General features: G+C 41.0%; 2 protein-coding genes across 6 annotated transcripts in view; one reads left to right on the top strand and one right to left on the bottom strand.

The window, feature by feature from the left end:
• The window catches only part of LHPP (phospholysine phosphohistidine inorganic pyrophosphate phosphatase), a 150580-nt gene that overhangs the window by 5556 nt on the left and 118541 nt on the right, over nucleotides 1-26483 (bottom strand). For 2 of the 5 annotated variants that reach the window (XM_077350040.1, XM_077350039.1), the window contains one exon: nucleotides 15101-15614. The exons of 2 other annotated variants lie outside the window; for them this stretch is intronic. In XM_077350040.1, the coding sequence (XP_077206155.1) occupies nucleotides 15116-15614 (499 nt within the window). In that variant the 3' untranslated portion in view covers nucleotides 15101-15115. Of the gene's footprint in view, nucleotides 1-14591; nucleotides 14820-15100; nucleotides 15615-26483 lie in introns of those variants that run through there. One more of the 5 variants, XM_077350041.1, reaches the window with a different exon arrangement.
• Nucleotides 1-26483, top strand: part of FAM53B (family with sequence similarity 53 member B) — a 191267-nt gene that overhangs the window by 134671 nt on the left and 30113 nt on the right. The window lies entirely within an intron of this gene.

Raw genomic sequence — 26483 nt, 5'->3', positions numbered from 1 at the left:
GACCTCTTACTTTCTCAAGTGAATTAAATTCCTCACAAAGCTCCTCAGGAAGATCTTGGTAGTCCTTAAATTTTAAACAGAAAACTGCCAGAAGCAGATATCTAGCTTTGAAAAAAGGCAAAGAATCACTACACTGAGTTTTGTTTTGGATATGTGCTGATCTCTTGTCACCACTGTACTATAACACCTGAGGTAAAAAAAAAACAAACAAAAACAAAACCCAGAACATTCTTGCATCTCTTGCTCTCTTTGCCTCAGGCCTAATTAGCAGCTCACATGAGTGGTCTATTCACATAAGGAGTGCAAATTGAGAGGAGGGAGCTAACACACCAGCACAGCAGAAACATTAGTGAGCCAAGATATCATCTGCTCACTGAAGATGTTTCTGCAAGTGTCTGGTTCCTTCTTAACAAGATACATTGTCCACACAAATAAATCAGTTCTAAATAAACAGCTAAGCTGCTGACTGAAAACATTTAGGCCTCCTAATCTTCCTGTTTTTAAAGCTCGAGCATAATTGTAGTACTGCACAAGAAATAAAGAACTGAATAAGGATACAACTCTGCAATTTACTTGGGAACAAAAATGTTGTAAGCCTAAACAAACTAACCAACTAGTTAAACCCCCATAGGTCCTGTCATCAAGTGAGCTTCTATAGTTTTTCAAAAGATTACAAAGGTTTGAAAGTGAGATCACAGCTTTTGAACACTTCACAATTTCTTCTCTTGTAAAAGTTTTTTCAGGGAGACAAAAGTGCTCTAAATACATGAAACTCCCCCCCCTCCGATGTTTACATATAGTAATATTCATATCATTAATATACTACAAGTAGGGGATCTACAAGATTTGTGAGTGCAGAGATACCGTCCTTTCCCCACGTACACAACAGCAATGCAACCTTTGCTTGCTTGGCTCACACTGCAAGAAAGCAGCTCATCTCCTGCAGTGCTGCCTGCCTATTATATATATATATATATATATACCATTCAGGCCTGGTGAGGCCTGGCCGTCCATCAGCTGCTTCCGATAAGAACAGTGACTGAATCAGTGCTCAGAGCCACCCAGTGTGTCTGTCATGGGTGTAGTAGACCATTTCCACAGACAAGTCTTCCCCATTTATGGTGTTTTTAAGCACGTATTGTAACCCGTTACGAGCCTCGTGGGAGCATAATCCAGCCAGACAATCAATCAATCAATAATGGGTTATTTCTTTTTTTTGTAAGAAATCTAACAAATAAACAAACAAATAAATAAATATTTTTTTGAATTTTTTTATTTTATTTATATTAAAGTTTTTAGACCACCATTCCCGGAGTCAACCAATTTATGGCCGTTTACATAAAATCTAAAATCCCATAAAACAATATCCAAACAAAACCAAGATGGCAGTAAAATCATAGCTACAGGATAACCCACTTCACCCCCACCCCACCCTGACTTCATACCCAACAGCTGCCAATCCTTCAGGGAGTTTTTTTTTTAACTCTCCATTTTTTAAATAGGTTTGGGATTTTTGGAAAACCTGGTTATTCCTCAAGTTTGTAAAAAGCTCTCCTCTCTCCATAAACCTAATACGCAGATTTAACATTCTGTATCTATGGCCATGTTCAGAATTAGATACAGGAGGTGTCCAAGACATCATAAGATGTAAAGAAAAGTACAGAAGCTCTCTGAAGGTTTCACTTAAATAATTTAATACCTTGAAGTTTCAGGCACTTCAGTAAGCACATGGAATGCACAGAAATGCACAAATTCCCTCCACTAAAAAGGAATGCTTAAGGGTGTATATAGAAACTATGTGAGTTTTAGACTGGGTGCATAGCATTTAAATGCAGGTGTGTCTCATAACAGTATCCCTAAAGGAATGGCTTTGGAGACAGAAGACTCATATCCTAATATGTTTAACCTTGAGCTCAGACTGTTTCATTATTGTTGATATACAGGCCCATCTGGTAATCTGTTGTTTATTTTTCAGTTTCTTTTGTAGAGCTCAAAAATAAAATCCAGTGTTCAAAGGAATGTGTTTTCTTTCCTTTTTACTCATCAGAGTTTAGTGATCTGCCAGAACCCCACAAGCTAATGACAAGAATAATGGTTCCCTAGCCAGTGGTATTTTATTTTTTAATTCAGTGGGAAGTACATTGCTGTTGCCATATCAAAACATTTGTGCTATCTCACAGCAGGAAACAAAACCCAAGACTTTAATAGCTCCCCTCCCCAATTTCATACTCAATCAATAACATTTTTACCAAAGCAAATATTTATACCATACACATGCTATTCTCCTTGAGACAGCTGGATGTGGCAAACTGGTTGAAAGGCACATCATAAGGAAATGACGAAACCCCGCATTCCCCGTCCATAATAATGGTACTTTATTTAGGCCTTTCTGAGAATGTTAGTAAAGGGACTATGTGACTGGGACCTTGGGTGGGGCAGTGGGATACAGGCCTCGAAAAGCCAGCACTTACAACAGGCTGGACATGGGTGGGATTCCATCTTTCTCACTCAAAAATGATCTCAGTGGCAGGGCAATCCAAGGGACTGATGCTAGCAGTCTCAGGTACAATCTGCAATGAGGAACATTCAGTCCAAAGATGTTCAGCTCCACAGAACCTTCCCTTTAAGATCCCAGTCTACACTAAGTAAATCTATGACCTTGCAATTTCTGCTCTCTGACAAGACACAGAGGTAACCATTTTAGTTGCCAGAGTTTTAACTAAGATGCTTTTATAATATGCTGCCTACCTTGTATTTTATCTTTTATAGTTTATTTAATCATTTTAAGATCTGTTTGGTTATGTAACCCCATGGCCTATTTTATTATTTTGTTGAAATTTTAAACCCTATTTTTATATGTCTTATACATATTTTATGCCAATAAAAGGTTACCGACTGACTGATTGACTGACAGATCCCAGTCTAACGACTGGGCCTGCCACCTGACCCTGTGGCCTCATTATGACAACCATAAAGATGTCTCCTCTCTATGCACTTCAGCAGAGATTCCCAAACAGGTTCCTGGAACCTGGATTATGCAAGAGTTCCCCAGGGGTTGCATGGCCTTTCTCAGAAGTTCAGATGGCTGCTGACATCACTAGATATCACTGGAGCCAACTTCCCTTGTTGCTCTACAAGTCTTTCTCCACAATGGAAATGATAAATAATCGATTGATTGTCTGGCTGGCTCCCGCATCTGCATCCACTTCTCTGAATGGGTGTCCTCGAAGCCTTAAAAATATTTCAGGGGCTCCTCCACAGTCAAAAGTTTGAAAAAGGCTGCCCTACAACCATCCCTGCTCCAGCTACTGCATCTCATCATCTTTGGTCTGCCCCTCTTCAGTTTTCCGACTCTCTCAGCAGTCCTGAGGCCCTCCACATGACACCGAATATTTAAGGCTATTTCATTACAGGCCCAAGAGCATCATGGACATTGACACATCCTGGCTTTCCATCAGTGCCATCAGAAAGCGCAAGTAGGGAGTCATGAAGGAACCTCAGGTATTTTCGGACATACAATTTAAATGACTTTATTAACAGGACTCTTAAATGCCATCCTTGGTGCTTTCATGACACATGATCACAAATCACATGGTAAAGAGCCATTCCCCCCTGTTTACTTTTCACCCTCTGCCCTGCCTAACTAAAGGAAAAACCCTTGCTATTTAATGAAAACATTTTCATGGGGTCTCATTTCTCACCAGGCAGGACCAATAATTTAATTCCATTTACAAGCACTGCATTCTTCCTGAAGCAATATAATTTAAATTGCAGAAAGGTGTGCCTCTGCTCTTGGACAACAGCCAAAACCCGTCTAACGAACAAGTCTGCAGAAAATATCTCTGTATTTGCAGTCCTGTAAAAAGGTAAACGAGTTCTTCATTCTTTGAGATAATTTACTGCGATCCTAATTTGCTCATAGTGTCATCATAATTAAGTCCTAAAGCCAGTTTGGTCAGTATTTTTTTTAACCATTTTCACCTTAAATTCTAAACTCTGTGTTGCAATGTCTGTTTGAATAGACAGGGGTGGGGGGAAACACAGACCTTGAGTCTGCGGAAAAGCAGTTTCAGGAATTAAATGGATGTGAATGATATGCAAAGATAAAAGCAGTCCATCTTCCCTGTGGGGAGAGCTGTGTGTGCTATACCCTCAAAGGGCACACATGCATCTCCCTGCTGTGGGTCTATGCAACCCCCTACTTTGGATGTTAATGATATGCAGGAATACAATGCTTCCTGTATTCATGTAAATCATCAATGCCTGAAAGTGCTCTTGGAATTCAGAAATGACTGACACGACTGTTAAGATTTGTATGCGGACACAGGCATAGGGATCCCCTGCCCACAAGGGCTCGCTCTTTAATTTCTTTTCTCTTTTTGAGCATTTTTTGCAATAGTTATCATTATCTCAGGCAACTGTGCCTTTGAAGGGTAAAGCACTGATTTAAAAAAAAACAGACTGTAATAGTCTGCATTGATCAAAGAACATGTACAAAAAGTATTAATATACCCATACTGACTAATGTGTTAGTAGTTTGATGTTGTATACACATCCCCCCCCCAATAATGTGAGAGAATTCATCATAGTACATATTCTGAGCTAAAGGAAGAAGACAAGATGTATCCTGTATTAACAGTATTCATTTACAGCTAATGATTGCTTGTTATGTTAATGAAGCCTAAAGGTATTGCTACTGAAAGCTGACAATACCGATACAGCTCTGAGAGAAACTTACAAACTGGTTCATGGACTTGGGTGTTCCTTTATGTGTTTAAGGAGTATCTGATAATATTCTGTTGTAGCAAAGTGACACTTTTGCCAGATTAAAACCACTTCCACTTGCCTGCCACCTACATCCATACATCATTTAGACATATTTTACAGTAGATGGACCAGGCTGCTGACCAGCAGGCGTCTTCCAGAGATACAGAAGCCATTCGGAAAGCAAAATAATTGTTTCCTTCATAAAGAAATTAATAAATACAATAAATGTCAGGAAATGCTGGTCTAGAGCTCATTTTTCCTGCTGTTGTTTCATCCCCACATTAGCCAGCATGCTGTTCATATATACAACACATGAGTAACCAAGTGAAGAGCTCATCAAAAGCCAGCAGGCTTTACAGTATTTATTTTCAAATATTTACACCCCACTTTGAAAGAAGAATCATCAAAGTGTCCAACAATCTTTTAAAACAAACAAAGCTAAATGAAAAATTATTCATTGCAAAGTTATAGCAAGCATTGATCTTAGCTATAATAGACAATTATCTGTAGCAGAAAGCAAATGGCAGAAAGCGAAGGGGAACTAAAGAGCCAGTTGATGTGGGTGAAGAAGAAGAGTGCCAAAGTTGGCTTGAAACTCAACATCAAGAAAACAAAGATCATGGCATCCGGCCCTCTCAATTCCTGGCAAATAGATGGGGAAGAAATGGAAGTTGTGACAGATTTTATTTTCCTGGGCTCCAAGATCACTGCAGATGGGGACTGAAGCAAAGAAATTAAAAGACGCTCCTGGGGAGGAAAGCTATGGCAAATCTAGACAGCATCCTAAAAAGCAGAGACATCACCCTCCCAACAAAAGTGCGTCTAGTCAAGGCTATGGTCTTCCCAGTTGCAATGTATGGCTGTGAAAGTTGGACCATAAGGAAGGCCGAGCGTCAAAGAATTGAGGCTTTTGAACTCTGGTGCTGGAGAAGACTCTTGCGAGTCCCTTGGACTGCAAGGTGAACAAATCAGTCAGTCCTAGAGGAGATCAGCCCTGACTGCTCCTTAGAAGACCAGATCCTGAAGATGAAACTCAAATACTTTGGCCACCTCATGAGAAGGAAGGACTCCCTGGAGAAGAGCCTAATGCTGGGAATGATTGAGGGCAAAAGAAGAAGGGGACGACAGAGAATGAGGTGGCTGGATGGAGTCACTGAAGCAGTAGGTGCAAACTTAAATAGACTCCGGGGAATGGTAGAGGACAGGAAGGCCTGGAGGATCATTGTCCATGGGGTCGCGATGGGTCGGACACAACTTCGCACCTAATAACAACATTCTGTAGCAGACATCTGAAGAGAAGAAGCGTCAATTTAGATCAGACTTCTTTAAAAGCTGTGTTTTTTATATCCATTAAAAATATGAAACATGACGAGGACAAGTGGATTTCCCTGAACAGGGAGTTTCATAATTGTGGTGTGACCACTCAGAAGGCCCTCTCATGTACTCCATTCACTTGAACCACAGACAAATGCAAGAAGCACAGAAAGACCCTCAGTGATTTATTTGAGAGCCCAAGCAAGCACAAATTAGAGAGCCATCAGTATACTCTTTGGCCTATAAATTCTTAAGAGAGTTCATGTTTGTTTTTTTATTCTGGACTGTGAAGCAAGAAACACTAAGACATCTATGGGAATCCTTCACTTTATAGAGGAAGAGGCGGAGAATTCGCTGCCAGTGTTTTGGATCATGATGAATGCAGCTGTGAACTAAGAACTCTGGGAAAAGACTGGAATGAGCTTAGCAGAAAATGCTGACTCTAAACCATGCTTCATTTTCTTTGTTGTGGCTTTTGGTTGAAAGATGACATTTAAAAATACTGCTAAATCATTAGGCCGCATCTTTTACAAAGACTAAAATCACTGTGATAAAGATCATCCAGGAAAGATTTTGACTTATCTAGTTTCTACATAAAACTGTAAGTGTGGTCTAATTTTCAAAAAGCCCTTATGTCATTCAGGAGTATAGTCAGTTTCCTGCAGCAAGGGGGGACCATGGTAACTCAAGCTATCCCAAGTGTTCTAGAGTAAATAGAAAAGCTTTATTTGGAGGAGAGCAAGGTAAACGGTGAACAATTTGGTTCTTATTCAGCTGTCATATATTAGTTTCTTTATTATTACTGCTACAATCTTATGCATTCTTACTTGCAAGTAAGTCTGCTTGACCTTTGTTAATGTATATTTGCATAGTTGTTCATGGAACAGAGTGAAACATCAGCCTTTTAATGAAAAATAATTATATCGCTAAAGGAGAGTCAGAGTGATGTAGTGCTTAGAAAGCTGGATTATGACTGGGAAGATCCAGGGCACTAGATGTAACAATATTCCTGGGGATAACCTGGGCATGACACCACCATTTTAGAGCTGAATACAGACCATTTAGAAATGTCACATGGGATGACACCTTCCCGGTGATTTCTGGGTATTTTCTGGAAATACAACTCATCTCCAGACTACAGAGATCAGTTCCTTTGGAGAAAATGGATGCTTTGAAGGGTGGATTCTATGGCATTGTACCCCACTGAGGTCCCTGTCCTTGCCAGGCTTCATCCCCAAATCTCTGAGAATTTCTCAACCTGGATCTGGCTAGTCTACCTTGCCATACCCCATTGATGACCAGGGGAGACTTGGCTACCTTGCCTCCACTCCCCCAACACCAGAAACAGGGCCAGAGCAGGTCTAAAAATTTGGATCGAGGTCTCCCAAATCCTAGTTCAATACTCTAACCACTGCTCTCTCTTTCATCTCCATGTCCCCTCCAAATGGCAGTTCACAATTGTTCACAATCATAGGGAGTTGCTCTCTCACAACAAGTATTAAAAACACCTTCTTAACTATGATCCATTAGATGTCTCCTCCTTCAGGCATGCCTCACTATTTTAAGAACCCAGTGACTACCCCTACATCCTAACAACAAGCAAACTGCAACATGCAACCATATCTATAGATGCTAATAATTTTATTGCAGTAACTTTAAAAAATTGTATCTTGCTCATCTCAGAATTCAACAATAAAAATGTGTAAACATTTTACAGCAAAAAACAATTATTACACTCTATATTAATATGAAATGAGCCTCTTGTGGCGCAGGGTGGTAAGGCAGCCGACATGCTGTCTAAAGCTATGACCGTGAGGCTGGGAGTTTGATCCCAGCAGCCGGCTCAATGTTGACTCAGCCTTCCATCCTTCCGAGGTCGGTAAAATGAGTACCCAGCTTGCTGGGGGTAAACGGTAATGACTGGGGAAGGCACTGGCAAACCACCTCGTATTGAGTCTGCCATGAAAACGCTAGAGGGCGTCACCCCAAGGGTCAGGTATGACTCGGTGCTTGCACAGAGGATACCTTTACCTTTATATTAATATGAACTATGGCCATCACTAAGGAGCAATATTTTTATTGAAATAAGACAACATTTATATATACTCCACAATAATCCACACAAGTATGCCTACATTGTCACTTCTGTAACAGGCTTTTAACGGCTTCTCTGAAAAGGCCTGAGCTGCTTGGAGTCCTGAGCTGCAGGAGTCATGTCCTGCAGGTGTCTAAAATGAGAGGATTCCATAGAATACAAGGTCTACAATAAGGCCTTGTTCTGCGGTGCAGAAAAAGGAGGACCGTACGTCTCCTCTGAAACAGGGCTTCATTTGCATGGGCAGTCAAACTTATATGAGGACATCCTTTCTAAGAAATGCAGAACCAGGTATATAATGGCTTCATGAGTAAAATGTAGTCCCAGCATTAAAGAACGAACCACCATAATTGTTGGCAAAGCACATGGCAACACTCCTAAGCAGAATTATACCCTTCTAGGTCCATTGGCTTCAGTAAACATAGGAGGATGTATCTCTGCTTAGCATTGCACAGTGAGTCCTACATGGTCAAAGCTAGTTAACATTCAGAGATCAGAAAAGCGGCACTCTGAACAAAAAATAAAAAATTTCTGACGGTTGCATGGAGTGCATTTAGCGATACAGCTTCAGTAACTGGAGACGTCATAAACTGAATGGCTATTTGTGTGTGGGGTGGGGGTGGGTTTTTTTTTTTTTTTTGCTAGGTTCCATTAGCAGCAGTCCTGAACCTTCTGTGCTGACATGCACATGTTATATATTGCTTATGACAGAACAAACCTGGCAGCATCCAAATTGCAGAGAAAAGCTGTTTTGTCTGCTCATCAGTGCTGACAGGAGAAGCGACCGCCAGCTGCTTAGGCCAGTGCTCTGAATGTGCTTTTCAGAGAGCAACAGCAGAAAGACTGCCTGGCTGGAATGAAAAGTGAAAGCTCTAATGCCACCTAATGGTCTTCGTCCAGCCTTTAAAATGATCCTCAAAACTTGCCACTTCTTTTTGCTTGCATTGGGGAGAACGGCACCATACTTATTTGGGGTTCCTTTAGCATGCCCGCCTGTGGATTCACTTTAATTGTAAAGCTTTCTTGTCCTATGTGAACAGCTCTGAATTTGGGGTGGAAGTCTTTAAATCAATACATTATGATCTTTGAAACTCAGGACAAAGAGACGCTACAGATGTGGGCAGAAATAAAACTCCCCTGCAGAACTGGCTGGGAGGACAGTGATCCAAGGACTTGGATGGCTTCAATATGGATGTGCACAGCATTGCTGTTCTTTGTGTGTAGCACAGCTGTTTTCAATAAAAACCACATCTCCTCTCCCCCCTCCCCACCCTCCAACAGCAAATGTTCAAGTGTTTTTCACCCTCTCTGCCAGCTGACTGAGAAATAAATTCAAGGGAAGAGTTTGGCACAATATTGTTAAAATCCAAGGCAAATATCCCCCAGTCTGCTCCATTTAATTACTAACAAACTAGGTAATTCCCACCCACCCCATGACCCTCTTCATTGCTGCTGGAAACAATGTAAGACTACCAGAGAGAATTTTTCAGGAGCTAGGCAGAAATATGTAATAAAGCTTCCAGACATAAGTACAAACAAGCATCTACCTTTAATACACCTACAGAATTAACACGTAACAGATGATATACCTCTTTACTCATGACAACGTGATGGCCCTTACCACACTGCTTGGAGGATTGCGATGCTCAGTTTATACTGTTGATTCCAGTGACTATAGGCAATTCAAGCAAGGACTGAATTAGGGTTGTCAGCCTCCATCAAGCCCCCCCCCCCTACTGTATAGCATGAGGGAATAATTCAAACAAAAGCAGCAAAACCAAGGACAAATTCAGGCCTCTTCCATTCCTTGCACTGTCTGCCACCAAGACAGGGATGCCATCTCCGTGCTGTAAAATTCCTAGAGATTTTTTTTTTGGAGGGGGGGGGGCTCAGCTGTCTTTAATGGTGCAGAGTCCACTCTCCAAAGCAGCCATTTCCTGCAGGGGAACTGATCTCTCTAGTCTGGAGATCAGGGTGCAATTCCAGGAGGTTGTGTGCTTAAGTGCAACCTACCCCAGTCTTTACATGAAAAGAGAACAAAGCTCTTAGGGGGAAAAGACAGCAAATGTAGACTGAAGGTAACAATCACTCCACCCTTCTGGACATTCCCTAGCCAAGATATCTAGGGAGACAGATTCAATGAGTAAATCTCATTGGATACCAGCTCATGTGCCAAAACCAGTCCTTTTCAGATGAAAAATACCCCCCCATCAGGGGGTTCAGTAAAGCATGTGGCCACACATTTTAAACAGAGAAGAGACTTTGACCATGCTATAAAGTGCACATATACCCTCAATACACACACAAAGCATGCTATCACAGCTGCCAGGTGAACGGGCTCATTGTTCAGCACAGTCAGACAGACATCCTTTGCTGCTTTAGCAGTAGCAAAATAAAAATTCTACATTTTTTTTCTTTAGAGGGGCAGGGAGTCTTGGGCATGCGACTCAGTGACAGCAAGCACACCATTGCCTTAGTCAGAGTCTACTGAAATATCAGCACAGTCAAATGATGCAATTTGGCACAAGTAATTCTGGACTTTAAAACCACACCAGTGATCAGTGAAAGCTCCAGGCTACCATCCGAGGGTTGAAAGATATGCACCTTTCCCTTCTCATTAGTGAACGGGGCAGCCTTTAAAAGAAAAGGGGGTTCCCACACACATGCACCTTTGTCCTCAGCATGCCAATGCATTTCTCTACAGGACAGAACAGTTTGGAATGATCACTCAGATTTGGAGCAATAGAAATAAAGGAATGAGGCAGCTTTTGGATTTATTATCCAACCTTTTTCTTGCTTTAAGCCATTTTAGAGTTGAGAGGTTTAAAGAAGTAAGATGTAAAATTAAGTCTGATTCAGATAGACAGATCACACAGTTCTGGGCAGCATATTATGCAGCCATGTAGACACAGAAACCTTCCTCTGCTAATGAGCAGAAATGAGAGGGCAGTTAAATCCTTCCCATTCCCCTCCTTAGCTGATACTCTGTCTACCCTCTCCCATTTACCTTCCAATCTTTTTAATTATGGAGCTGCGCACCCAGGGCTGTACTCAGCACTTACTTGAACTGCCCTTGTTTTACACACTTAAAATGCTGCAGTAAAATTTCACTACTGAAGGTTCACTGCTGCTGAGGAGGAGGAAACATGATGTCATTGCGCACCAGGCAGGAAAGCAGTTTGTCAAAAGGAAGGTCAAAAGGAATAAAAATTCAAAGCCATCAAAGACAGAGGCCTATTACACAGGTACAATTTACTGCAGAGAATCCAAGGAGTCAAGCCTTTAAACTTGACTTTGGATTCTGTGCCTGCCACATGCACCGTTCTTTTTTCTCCAGTGTATTTACTCTGCAGCCACAACCCCCAAACACAGTTTTTCTCAAGTGGGGTGGGAACCTCACTTCTGACATCTAAGGGATGGTATCCATAGGGTTTTTAAAAAATGTATGCAATTGTCCTATTGTAGCTGCACAGTAGCATCGAGAGAACACCTTCTATTTAACTCTTTGTCCTGCAGTTTACTGAAGGAAAGGGAACATGAAGGAAGGTCTGAAACTGACCAAAGACTAGAGCAGCTTCAACACTCCCTTTTCTTATTGCCAAGCCCTAGTGGATTCTCTGTTGTGTTAGTGGCCACTGTGAAAAACAGAAGAGTCACCACCTTCTGCCATCCTCCTCTACATGCACTCATGGGCAGGAGACTGGAGAAAGAGAAGGGAGAAGAGGGGAGATGTCAGGGGAAGAAACCCCCAGCATGACATCCCAGTTGATTTCCAAAAAGAAGGTCTGGGGCATTTCTTCACTTGCTGGATCCAAATCTGCTGTGCGAACAAAAAGAGTGAGGCTTTCTGGATATTTTGGTATACTTGGCTAGCTGGGTTAAAACTTCCTTTCCATTTCTCTCATAGTCATCAGTTGAGCATTGATAGTGGTTGCAGTGGTTGCTGCTAGGCTTCATCAGTTGCATATGATGCAATGCTGGTCTTTCCCGTTCCCCTTCAGAGCTTGCCAAAAGGCATCTCTGAGAGCTGCCAGAGAAGCACATTTTCCCTCAGTGATCTGAGACTAGCAATATTCTACTAATATTAGATTCAAGACAATTGTAAAAAAAATTAAATGTTAAACAACACGGGGAAAAGTAATTAACAGAACTTGAACACTGAATAACCATCATGGAAAGCAGCAATTCTCCTCAGGGGAAATGATCTGTGTGATATAGAGATCACTTGTAAATTGGGAGTGCTCCAGGTACCACTGGGAGGTTGGCAATTCTAGCAAGATGTGAATATATAGAATGCAAAAATAGTATTATAATATATATATTTTTAATTTCAACATAAGTACAATTTGCCAGGTGCCCCCAGATGTCCCTCCAAAAGTGGGACAATCTGGTCACCTTACTTTGGAGTAACCCTGAGGCTACTAGTAATATTGATTGGAAATGACTGCTATATGCTTTTGAATCATTTTCAGATTGGAAGTGAAATAAGGGGAGAAGAAGCACAAAACCACTCTCAGAAAACCCAGGGAAACAGTGACCAGAAAGTGAAGTGGGAGAGGAGGGGTGGAATCAAAGAATACCTGACAGAGATGCACAGCAATAGTGAGGGTAAATACCCATGCACAATGGGAGAGAATTAAGCCTCCAGCAACAAATCAAAATAACAGAAATATGAAATCTCCTTTCCTGGGGTTCTAAAATTCCAGGTCTAAGACAATGGCCTATAGCTTGCAGGGGTTTCATGATTCAAGTAACCAATATCAACAGGAATCGTAAGACCAAAAAAGAACCCTTAGTAGTAGTGTTACAAATGTATAAATGCAAACTGGTCAAAAAGACTCTGGCACTGCCTTACTTTTAAAATGTTTGTCCTGACTTTATAATCCTTTCTGATGACTTGAAGGATAGACTTGGTTAAAACAGTGTCCAAGATTCTAAGCATAAAATAACAGACAGTGTATTGGAGGCCTGATAGGCTGTGCCTCTATTTTACAGCACAGAGCAGCAGCTGTGAATTACATTTCGAAATGCACGCCCTTGATTTTGATATATGGGATGGATACTTTGGATGCCTCTGGTGCAAAGAGAGAGTATAGCCCTGGGCAAAGTCTACAAAGGAGTTGACATTTCTACTACGGGTGTGTGTGAGTGTGTACACACAGAAATGAGGACTGCTAGCTCCAGCCTGGGAAATTCCTGGAGATTTGGGGGTGTTGCCTGTGGAGGGGGGAATTTGTAAGATTTCACTTAGAATTTATGATATCAAGTCTGCCCTCTGAAACTGCCATTTTTTGCAGGGGACTTGATCTTTGTAGTCTGGAGATCAGTTGTAATTCCAGGAGAACTCCAGGCCTAGGGTTGCCAGCTCTGGGTTGGAAAATTTCTGAAGATTTTGGGGGTGAAACCTGGGCACGGTGGGTTTGGGGAGAGCGCAGACCTTAGTGGGGTATAATGCAATAGATTTTTTTTTTTTGGCCAGGGGAACTGATCTTTGAAACCTGGAGACCTAGTGAAATCCAAGGAGCTCTCCAGCCACCACCTGGAGCCTGGAAACCCTAACATGGGCATGTACACACATACAATATGACTGCTTAGCAAGAATCAATAAAAAGGTCATGTATTCCCCATGGTTCATTACTGAAATACATTAATGCAATACGAAAAAAACCCTTCAGGAAAATTATGGATTCAAACAGGCAAGCTTAATAGAGTTGGAAAGGGCCATACTGGCCATCTAGTCTAACTTCCTGCTCATTTTCAGATCAGATGCCACAGCAGAAGGTCTTGATTTTGAGATACATATGTGTGTGTATGCAAGGGGCATTCAAACAAATATATATTGTTTTAGAGGTACTTTCACACACACTAAATAATTCACTTTTTCAACCTTGAGACTTTTCATTTATTTTACTTATAATACACCTTCACCACCAAGACTTGGCAGATAACTAAATGAGAAAAACAATACAATATAGAAAAACAGCATAAAATATACTACAATGCTACAACTAGATTACTAATATTACAAAGAGGCAGTATAAACAAGAGAATGGCAATAAGTAAGCAAATGGTGCAATAATCACAACCTCATTCCCCCTGTGAAAGCCCCCACTTAAGCAACTCCATCACAACCATCCTCTTGAACAACTCAGTTGGCACATTCTGCAGATTGAAATATATCCAGATCTTAAAGCCAACTGCTTATTCGAATATTTAAGTGTTATAATGATAGCACACATCATTTTTGTGATGATGGCAAATGTCAAACTACAATCTGTGGACATTTAGCATTTTCTTTTTAAAACCTTGACATTACAATAGATGCAAACAATGTTAGCCTTTCAAAAAATCATCTGGTTCCACTGTCTAAAGCCCCTGACACGAAAGAGTTTCAAAAGCACATTTCCAGCTCTACTTTATTTTTCCAAATCTGCTCAGGGACTCCATGTTATAACTGGGATTAGAGACTCAGCCATTCCTGGCTCTCAGTCTTGTATTCCGAACACTGAAAGGCTTCTGGAAGGAAATTAAGTGCCTGCCTCCCCTGGCCTGGCTTGCCGCTTTCGTCATGGTGATTAGTAACACACATGCCCGAATTATGGTCTGTACTGCGTATGCACAGCATGTTGCAAAATAAACCAACCTGAAATACCAAGCAACATATAATGAGATTAGAGAGATGAGAAACTCCAAGCATAGTGGGGTTAATTAAAATGATAATCATTGTGACATACACTAATCTTTAAGCAGCCCCCAAACATTATGTATCCACCCCCCTTGAAACTGTTGGAAAGAAAATGGTGGGGGTGAGGAGGTATCTTCCTCCTGAGTTTTCCTTTCCAAATTTTTGCCTTGCCGTTATCAAACATCCTGCTACGGTGGCTCGGATGTCTCTGACAAAGTGGACTGTTACATTCAGAGATACGCATTTCACTGCCATCAATTACAATTCCTGTTTCCAAATTTTGCATTTTCTTTTCCTGCTTGATACACTTGAAAGCAAGTAACAGAAGCAGAAGTAGTCCCTGTCGGAGAAGAGGTAGCTGTGCAAATTGGAGAGCAGTCCAAGAGATCGGGATATGAAGTTGGCTCCCTTGCTCTCTCTTGCGATATATCTAATCCCTTTGAATCTAAGAATTTCACATTATGGCTGCAATCTAAAGCACTTTTGCTCTCACAGGGCCCATCCAAGTCAATGGATGGATGTATAACCAATAGGAAGACAGCACTAAAATCATTAGAAAGGATGTTATGAAGAACAATATTACTTATCCCACAGGATCTATTAATTACTTGTACAAACTGCCCACCTGTGTGAGCAGCTCTAGCATCAATCTGGTGGCACAATATCTCATAAAAGAGGAACATGCATGTGAGATTCACGTCTCTGCTAGTTGTCATGCCTCGAAGAACTCCAGAAACAAATGTTGAGAGACATCTGAGCAGCAAAAGGAAGAGGACAAAAGAGAACATTAGGCACATCTACATAGCCAACTGCAGGGTAAATGGAGGCACCCTGTCACCATATTCATTCTATGTGATATTGAACTGGTTTGATTCAAAAAGGAAGGATTTTCACAACAACAAACAAAGGCATCTTTAAGTTGTGCAGCCCCAGGAGTAACAGAAGGATAACCAGTGAGACAATTTTAGATGCAAAAAGATTTGGCCCCAGGCCACAAGCAACCATTTTAAAAGGCGCTATTTAGGTATCACATTGGCCCCACCTATGCAGCAGTTAAACGAATGAAATAATATGTTCCCCATATAGATTCTGAAGACTTTCTCATTCTAAATGTCTCCAGGTGACTTTCACATCCCCCCCTCCCCCAAGCCTTTATAAAGAATCTTTCATTCCAAGGCCTGGGAATGCTGAAGCACTGAATTCCTTAGAAATTATAATGTCAGAATGCCCTGCTTCATTTGTATGCAATCAGCCCTGAATGCTCTGTGGAGGACATAATCATGGGCATCTCCTAAGGAGGCCTATGTCAGTGAAGAAAAAACACCTTGATCTCTTGGGCCCAGTCTTGCTGGGAAAACCTAACAAAATATTGTTTCAGCTTTTAAAAATACAGATGCTAAAACCAACACGCCACACGAACCTTTTCACCTACACATCTTGCAGCAGCAGTTACGTGAGCTTCAGCAGTATCTCAGCTTATGGGGGCCCTTTGGAACTTTCCCAACTTTTTTTTTTAATTGAACAGCAGCTTCAAAAAGCTGAATTCTGGTGGAGGTCTGAGAAGGTAGAGGGCTTTTCAACCCTTTTCAGCATCTCACTGAGAACATGAGGGAATGACAGAAACCATCTCTGGACTACCTACTTTTCTGCGCAATTGCAATTCCTTTTCTTTACAATGGTATGAGGCCCCATTTTTAGTCTGAAGTAGAATTGTCTCGACTCAGTTTTACCACCTCAAGCGGGAACTAGGTCAATAACACCACTATTGAACATGGTCAAAAATAAGAATAAACCTCTAGTAAACAAGCTGTAAATCAGCAATGATGCTGAAGTTCATGAAGGCTAAGGCAGACCATGGGGAACTGTTTGACTTCCTCTGAAGAATGGAAAATCTTTCAATTATTCTGCTTCAGATCAAAAGGTCCTGGCCTTCCATTTCAAGCACCACTGGATAGAATGGACAGCAGTCATCACTAACCTTATCATCTCTGCAAATCCCCTAACCTGGATAGCCCAGGCAAGCCCTATCTTGTTAAATCTTGGAAGCAAAGTGGGGTCAATCCCAGTTAGTATTTGGATGGGTGATCTCTAAGGAACACTAGGTCATGATGCAGAGGCAGGCAATGGCAAACCACAGCCAGACGTCTCTTGCCTAGGGGCCAGACAATCCTAAAATCTCCTAGCTATGCTGCACACATGCCATACAATAAATAAATAACCTTTGCAAATAACAACCCTATGTCCTCTGCCATAGAATGTTGGGCAACTGAAACTGATCTTTCCTTGGCCACTTGGTTTTGCAGTTGACTTACCCTGTTGTTCTGAACTTCCCATAAACCCCCATGGCCCTGGAAGGGCTGTGAGGGTTTATGGCTTAATCTGACAGCAAAGAATAGAGTGTGTTCTCCACTCTGAGCTCTTTGAAGGAAGGATAAAAAAGGGATGGATAGAGAGATAAATGGACAAACAAATTACATGCAAGACTTTTAACTGTAACTGTTTGGCTTTATTCGTGGACCATGAAAAAAAATCCAGGCTTAATTCTACCTTAGCCCTTTGTGGGTTAGTGGATATTTCTCACACAAATAGAGGGCCAGGAAGCTCTGCAGGGCATAGATCTGCCTAATGCAAAAATGCTTCTGAGGTCTGGGCGGGTTTGAAGGTATGGAATTTTTTCCTCAGGAAGCTCAGTATGCAAGGCCATTGGAAAGTCTTCCTGCATGAGATGCCAAGGTTTTTCATGCCAGCCTTGTACCAGTGGACGGAAATTACAGGTGGAATAACCATCCAGACGGCTTTGTCTTTGTTGCAGCTGTCACAAAAGTTCATCATTTTTATGAGCTATGTCAGCTAGCAAACAGAAAATGTGAATCACTGGGTAGAATCCATTGAGTTGGCTCAAAGAACAGTATTATGTAAAGAAGCAGAAAGGAAGAGTGAGCTTGATAAGATTGGCTCCAGTTTCCCGAACCTGAACTCACATTCTGTACCTCCAGTTTCCTCTCCATTCTGCTAATGGACGTAGACCTCAGAATTTGTAATGTATGTTGATGAGGTGTGCTCGTGATGGATGAAAACACACTGTTCTTAAAATCTAATCTCTTTTGAAGTACCTACCTCACAGCTATGGGGGATATGGTGGTGATTATATGGTAATACTCTTGGCATGTTTCAGCATCATAATTAGGAAAATGTATATATAGCATGAGGACAAAATGGGATTAGCTGTGTGTTCCACTCTGTGCTCTTTGAAGGAAAGATAAAAAGAGGATGGATACAGAGATAAATGGATAAACAAATTACATGTTTAACTTTTAACTGTAACTGTTTGGTTTTATTCTTGGAACATGAAAAAAAATTCCAGGATTAATTCTACCTTTGCCCTTTGTTGGTTAGTGGGTATTTCTCACATAAATAGGCAGTGAGGGCTACTTGTTCTCAATAAAAGGTGTCAGCTCTGGGGCATGTGCCACCAAACGTGTGAAGAACAGGGATGGAAGGCTCCACTGAAGGTTTAGGGATGGAAGGCTCCACTGAAAAGCTTAGTCAGGACCTAAGAAGCTGGTCTGCAACAAAGTAGCATACAAAAGCAACCTGGAAGCAAAGATTATTGTGGGCAAAACTGTAAAGTGAGGCATCTGACCAATGGGAGTTGGAAGGGTGGAGTAGAGACGTGACAAATTAAAGGACAGGCAAGGAAGGTATTATTTATTTCTTATAAAGAGCTAAACCTGGAGCTTATGGCTGCACCCTGATTGATCCTGACAGTACTCCCCACTGACTATAACAAATAGCTCTGAATTTGTAATACTAACTTCCACCAGCTGTCACTTGACAACCAACAGTTCATTTTATTTCCTCTGACAAAAACTGATCTCCAGTCAAAACAACCCAGTCTTAATGTCACTTTAGTTCTTCCTTGCTCTTAGCTGCCCTGACCCACTGTGACATCAGAGCAGTTAAGCCAATGGCTACCATAGATATCTGAGAATGTAGTATACAGGATCAGAAACAGCTAATAGATTGAAGTATGAGAAGTGTACAGGACTGGTCAAAGATTTCTCTAAAAAGTTCCATCCCCTCCCCTTCTTGTGACTTGTGACTGAGACACTATGCAAAAGTCACCTGAAATCTGCTCCTATGAAATGCAGACAAATAGTACAGGGAAGTCTTGGGCTGTGTAGCCACAATTATGTCAATTATAAAAGGAGGACTTAGAACTTCTGTTGCATAGCCACTATACTTTACTGCACACCACAGCTCATCATATGGTCAAAGAATGCCTACAATGGGTAGGTTGCTATGGGAATTACTTAACATGGAAACTAGATTAGAGATTCAATGCTGTATTGAAGATGAGCTGTTTTTTTGTTTTTTTTTGTATCCTGCTTTTTACTACCGGAAAGAGTCTCAAAGTGGTTTACAATCGCTTGCCCTTCCTCTCCCCACAAAAACAGATTCAGGTGGGTAGCTTTGTTGGTCTGAAATTTGGACTCAAATTTTGTCCTCCCCACAAAAGACACACTGAGGTAATTGAGGCTGGACAGAGCTCTGAGAGGAATTGTAACTGGCCCAAGGTCACCTGACTGCCTGTGGAGCTGACTGCCTGTGGAGGAGTAGGGAATCAAACTCGGTCCTCCAAATTAGAGGCCACTGCTCTTAACCACTACACCAAGCTGTCAATTGCTATCCCTGCTCTAAGGGGCTTTTATAGAAAGTAGGGCAAAGCAAGATACGTGTGACCCACTTGCTAAGTATAGGGTTCTATTATAGCTGCTGTGAAGCGAATGTTTGCACAATAGCCACCAAAGCTGATCCACTGGTCAGGCTGCCAGATGGTAGATGTCCAGAATGAGGTACATTGTCCAAAGGACGAGCCCACACATCCAATTACCCCTTTAATGCCCTAGTCGTCTTTTCCGTTTCTGTATAAATTAACCTTAGGGACAGTAGTAATGACAAGGAATATGCTCAAATGACAAAGAATGGGGCTTTTTCATTATTTCTACATGACAGTTATTGAATTTTAATTAATTTAATTTTGGGGGGCTTCTTATTCCATAAGCTCTTAAATGACTTTACTTACTTTGTGAGCTTTTCAAGTAACAAAAGTATATATGTTCTTGGAAAAATGGTTCTTAACCTCCCATTAGTTATAGAATTGAAATGAAATTTATCTTTGCAATGGTAAGATAGCCATAGTTTGCTTTTTAGTTATTTCCGTGAGACTTTGAGGAAAGGATACTTCATATCCACAAAACCAGGCCTCACAAGAAGCATCTTAATCTCAGAACTACATTTTCTTTTTCTTTTTTTACTCTGCCTTACTCCCACTTAAAGTATAAGGGATAGGAATAAGAACCCAATGTCACTTTCTAGACTATGCTACCAATGAACTCCTAGAAAACATGGTTGGGAGAAAACTTGCACTCATGTCCAGTGCCTTTTGAAAGGCTTCTATTGCTCAATGAGTAAGGCCAGGGGTAGTCAAACTGTGGCCCTCCAGATGTCCATGGACTAAAATTCCCATGAGCCCCTGCCAGCTCATGGGATTTGTAGTCCATGGACATCTGGAGGGCTGCAGTTTGACTACCCCTGATTAAGGCCATCAACATCACCTCCTAATCCAAAAAAGAGGAGTCACAAAAGCAAGAACAGATTGAGCAGAAAAGATACACTATGATTGTATATATTTCTGCCACAAATGCAAACCACAGTTTGCTACTATCCATGATCTCAGATGTGCCATATTCCTTTTTCAGCACCAGGGCAGCTAATTAGAGATTTGCTGCAACATCCGAACCAGCAAGCTGTGGTTTTGTACTTTCCCTCTGAAGCCAGTATTAAACTACCATGTGGAATTTTGGTTTGAATGGGAAACAACAAATGTTGGTTTAGATGTAAGCACAAACTATGGTTTGCCATGAATCCAGAAACAGCTACTTATATGACTGCACATAAGACGAGGCTGGCAGGAAGGGAGATGGTGTAATTTCAGAGGATCCCTAGCTTATTTGCATAGCAGTACGGAATCGTTTGCTATGCCTGAACTGAGCCTATACCTCCCACCTGACAGTAGTCCTTTAGAGATATTCCGTCTATATATTAGCCCTATACTATGATAAAGACTTAAGGGAGGCATAAACCTATAACACACTATTGTGTTCTCCAAAGGTTTTACTAGTAATTTGGGAGCACTGAGCCCATTAAAGCCTAGGGTGAAGTCAGCAGAACCATATGCTCTGCAGTAAAATTTGGAGCTATAAGCCACTTTGAACTACAAGGGAAAGGCAGAGTATAATGTTTGAATCAACACATTAATAATCCCAAAGCTGAGAGGCCCTCCTGCACCAGTTGATATTGGCTCACTTCCGAATTCTGGCCTTAAACAGACTTAATTTTACTGCCATTTCTTTCAGGCTCCAGTTCTGCCACACTGGTGTGCTGCCCAGAACTACAGTTCTGCTGCATCTCACATGCAAAATCAGAACAGGGCTGTTTGTTTTTAAACCAGAAATCACTTTTCACTTATTAACACTGAATTCCCCCCCTCTCTGTCCAAGTGCTATGAGATCTTTCTGTAATTTTCCACTGCCTACTTTGAAACTACCTTCTGTAATTTGCTAGCTGTTGCAAATATTCATATGTCACATTTATAGGTCAGTGGTGAACATTTCAAAAGTAGCATATCCCAGTGTGGCTCTTTGGAGAACCCCATTATTTACTTCTCACCCCTGTACAAACTAACTGTTATGCCTACCATCTGTTGCCTAATCTTTTAACCAGCTGCTAATCCACTAAATGGCATTCCCTTTGATGCCAGGACTATTTTTCATTTTTTTCCCGGAGAATTGTTGATGAGGGGCTTTGTCAAGGGCAATGTCAGTTCCTTCCCTATTATCACATATTTGTGACATCCTCACAAAATTCTATGAGATCTGAACAGCTTGGCTTTCCTTTACAAACTATATGCTGATTCTGCTGTATCATATCATGATTATCATCTCCATGAAATATAGTTTCAGCTTATTGGCCAACATGGACTATTTTTAGAAAATAAACTGAAAACAACATATCCCAAACTATATTTAATTTAGGTTTGTTGCCTGGTTTTTCTTGATACTTTTTTTTGGCAGGTCATGTAAAACTATGCTAAGAATACTAACATCAGCAGCACAACTCCCTGAGAAGCAGAAGTGAAGTCTCCCTATGCCTGGAAATGCAATAGAGGTGAAGCTGTAACTGTTGAGTTCCTCCCTGCCAGAAAGCTGCTAAAAGTAAAGATCCGTTGGAAAAAAAGGACTAAGCTTTCATTTGACTTTTACAAACCTTGAGATTCTTACATGGAGTTATTGGTGATCTGGTAAGGCATGCAGATGTCTGCCTTGATTATTGTTCATGTGAGGTCACAAAGAGCCAGAGATGAACATCCAGATGTTCCAGGCATCTATATTGTATTGTAATTGTGGCAGGGAAGTCTCTGCCACCAACATGCTATGTTTATGTGATGCTCACAAGGATGCTGTTGGAACATTTTCAGTCCAGCTCCTGTGAGTGATGAGCTGGATGTATATTTGGCGGGGACTGAAATCTCATATCCGCTTTAGGAACAAGATTAGCTTTGTGGTGATGAATAAGAAAAGGTTACAGGAGCTTAGAACGGAAGGGCAAAGAATCCAAATGCAAGATGGCTAATGGAAACATGCAAAGGGAGCAGGAGACAGAAAAGGCAGCCTGGCAAAACAGTATTTTTTCCGTACCACTTGACACACTGAATAAACCCAAGAGGGAATAAGTCTGGTCAAATCTAATTAAACAGAAACATATAAACAGATTCTTGGAGTATTATCCTGCAGGGTACAAAAGCAACACAATGAAGGATGGTTTGGTCCTGTGCCTGAGGTTATATAATTTTTGTTCTTACCGTAGCTTCTCAGGTTTAGTTCAGTCCGTTCCCCTGCCTCCATGTCTCTAGATGTGTCATCACTAAACAATAAACTTTAACCAGTATCAAGCAAGGCACCCTCAAGTGGTTTTTTATATTCAGAGCAGTGTAAGCAAAACAAAGATTCTTCTCACTACTTCTGAACTTCTTAGGGGCAAAACGACAGCAGTGAGACTGTGTGGGATGGTCAACAGGACTTTATAACTTGCCAATTCTGCGATCCTCTAGAGCAGGGGTAGTCAACCTGTGGCCCTCCAGATGTTCATGGATTACAATTCCCATGAGCCCCTGCCAGCAAATGCTGGCAGAGGCTCATGGGAATTGTAGTCCATGAACATCTGGAGGGCCACAGGTTGACTACCCCTGCTCTAGAGCAGGGGGAGGGGGGCAATTGTGGTTTTCCAGATGTCTATGGCAAGGGCTCATGTTAACTGTAGTGCATGGACATCTGGAGAGCCACAGTTTGGCCACCCGTGCTCTTGAGCATGCCTTATCAGGCAGTCAGAATTCCATGTGCGCAACGGTAAAAGTTACAGAAGAACTGCCAGCCATAGTTATCTAGAAAGAGCTTTTCAATATCTCTGTTTAGAAATTGGTATGTTGAGAATCCAGGAACTGCTCAACATATGCCAATGTCATCATTTCTATGAGAAGGTATATGGAGAGTTTTTCTTTTAGGCATCAGGAAATTGTACATCTGTGAGCCTTCAGAAAACAGCACTGTCATGCCTAATAGGAAGTCACCTCAAAAAGGAAAAAGGCAACACTGCAAATCCCATTCCATGTTGGGATGGGTTCATTTTAATACATTTCACAATTGTTTACACTAGTTTTCATTACAATGTTCATAAAATCCCTGCATCTAAAAAGGGACCATTCCATGTGAGGCAAATATGTCAAAGCTCCCATTAGAATTTGTTTTTGGATGTTCTATGTTATTAATTCTAGGAAATCTAGATATTATATAAATTTTTGCCCACCAGAATTCTGAACTAGATCATATTTAATAAATTCATCTTAGGATGCGTTTGAGCAAAATTTCTACAAGCCACATGTAGTGTTTGCATGTTATAATCTCAGCATTTTTGTATTACAAGAAATGGGTGATTTGTTCAGATCAACATATCTATTCTATTCTTGGTCATAATTGGTCTAATCTATTCTTGGTCATAATTGCACCCTTAAAGACTTTTCTTGACGCCTTTGCTCTTCAGTTTATGGTCTCCATCCCATTTAGTCTCTGCTTTCTTGTCCACTATCTACATTGGCTTGTTTTCTTTAATAGGTATGATTCTTGATTTTTGGTGGGAGGGATCACTTGGGCATGAAATTGGGCTCACTGGGTAGGCAGGTAAGTTGTGAGTTCCTGCATTGTGCATGAGATTGGACTAGATGACCCTGGAGGTTCCTTCCAACTCTGTGATTCTATTATTCAAATGTCTTTTTTAATTAAAACAATAGTGAAGAATATATTAACTGTAATAAGGAGGAATCATATGTGGAATCTGCACCTGACCTTTTGTTGTTTAGAATTCACCTCAGTAGAATTTTGTTAAATCAGTAACCTGAAAATTAGGGAATTTCGATGAAAGTGCTGACAAAACCCAAACTTCAGTAGCACAGTTAACATTCAAAGTCATTTTAAATTAAAGTCAGTTTAGAAGAAATTTTCATGTGGCTAAACTCACACCATTTTTTTCCAGGTCTTTGATGTTTCATGCATACACCATTCAAAAGTGTTGTAAATAGCATTGGGGGCATGGATTCTTGACAGTCACTTCTTTTGAAACAGGAAATGACATCATAATGCTTTAGGACTAGCTTTCTCAGCCTCTCCTAACTCACAGGGTTTCTGTTGTGGTGAGAGGAAGGGTATACGATTATAAGCTGCTTTGAGACACCTTTGAGCAGTAAAAACTGGGGTACAAAAAACAGCTATTTTTAATGCTCCTGGAAAGAGAATATTCCAGAAGGACTCCAACTGTACAATCTGTGAAGAGTAGTCATGTTAAGTTTTGAAACTTTGATTCACATGATGGTAACTTCAAACCCAAGTCTGACAATATCATAACCATCCCCATGAGTCCCCTTGCTCATGACAGGTGTTCCTTAAACACCTGCTATCTATGCTACATGCTGATTACCTGATATATGGAAAGGGAGGCCCTGCCTTGTAAACAGCCCTCATGCACCTCTATAACTAATTGCCAGCTTCCTTTTTGAATACTTAAATCAAATCACCTACTTCATCAAAACGATGCCTGTGCAACTTGTGGTTCATCAATGTGAATTGAGGCTCGCTGGTTCACTTACTGTCTTTGTAGTCTCAAGGCGGCAACAAAAAACAGTAAATCAAGTCCCAAGTGGGCCATCGCATGTGGCTGGTGGGCTCCATTCAGCTCACCAAATTGTGTAGCTTGAGGAAGACTGACAACCACTCAAATCAAATAGATGGAAAAACCTTTCAAGGAGACAGGAAACAGGAGCTTTGTAGATAAATACCCAAGATGGGAGAGATTAAGAATTCACGGAAGAGCCTTTCTCCAAAGGCTTTAATCACATCATTGCTCTTCAGTGGGTTAAAAGCTTCTGCAGGGCTCCTCTTACTACTTTCAAAGACTAAACTTCCACTGACTGCTGCCCTTATTTTCCATGATTAAAATTAAAATCTTCATTGAAAACACTTGGCCTTGGAACATGAACTCAAACAATTGGAGCAGGCTCCCAGACAACCTCAAACTGCTGATATTGTGAAGGACACATTGGCAAAGTACAGAACTGTAAGACTAAGAATAATGAACTAATTCAGAATGGCTGCATAAGTCAGGAAGAGTTAGAACGTGCAAGGGGACGCCAGACCTCAGACCGTTGAAGAAACACAAGGTTCTGTAGGGTGTAAATATGTAGTAATCCTGGGGAGGTTTATGCAATGAAACATTAGTAAAGCTAAAAAAAAAAAAAGAGTTCAGGATTTGTCCTAAATAGGAATGACAGGATATGACAAAACACTGGAGAAGAGCCAAGTAGTGGGCATGGTCCTTATCGTAAAAAGGAAATAACGGGAAACAACTATTTTCTGTAGGTGTAAGTCAAATAGATAATTCTGTTGTTAAAATGCTGGCAGAGATAGAAGATGATGGGTTGTTAAAACTGCCGAATCCAGTCTCTCTGATTAGCAATTTAGCAGTTAGAGACAAGGACGGCCTCTGGGGAAAAATGACTTCACTGCTGATTCTTGTAAATCTTTCTCACATAAATTAATTGGCCCCCAGATTTCAATGCCACAATGTGTATTTGACAAAGGGGTATTACTTGCAAGGATGTACATAGCAACTGATTGTAATTTTGTTTTCTTATTTGGAAATATAAGACACAACGCAAAATGACTATGAACTGACTAGAGTTGACCATTGCTGTGTAGAATATATGGACTGAACAAGCCATTATATTTTTCATTTAGGAATGTGCTGTTCTCTTGAATACATGGACCAACTCCAAAGATCAAGCTAATATAGCTTGAGGGATATATGCCAGGTAGATTCCAGTCTCAGAGGTTCACAAAGTGGTGAGCATGTACATGCTGATATGAAATATAATATCTGGTACAGAATTCTGTACCCTGAATATTTCAGCTCTCATTTTAAGGGAAAATGTGCTTGTGAATGTGAAGAGATCTT

Source organism: Paroedura picta, chromosome 8 (genome assembly GCF_049243985.1).
Source record: "Paroedura picta isolate Pp20150507F chromosome 8, Ppicta_v3.0, whole genome shotgun sequence".
Classification (NCBI taxonomy): Eukaryota; Metazoa; Chordata; class Lepidosauria; order Squamata; family Gekkonidae; genus Paroedura; species Paroedura picta.
The sequence above is the reverse complement of the archived record's forward strand: the minus strand, read 5'-3'. Positions and strand labels throughout refer to the sequence as shown.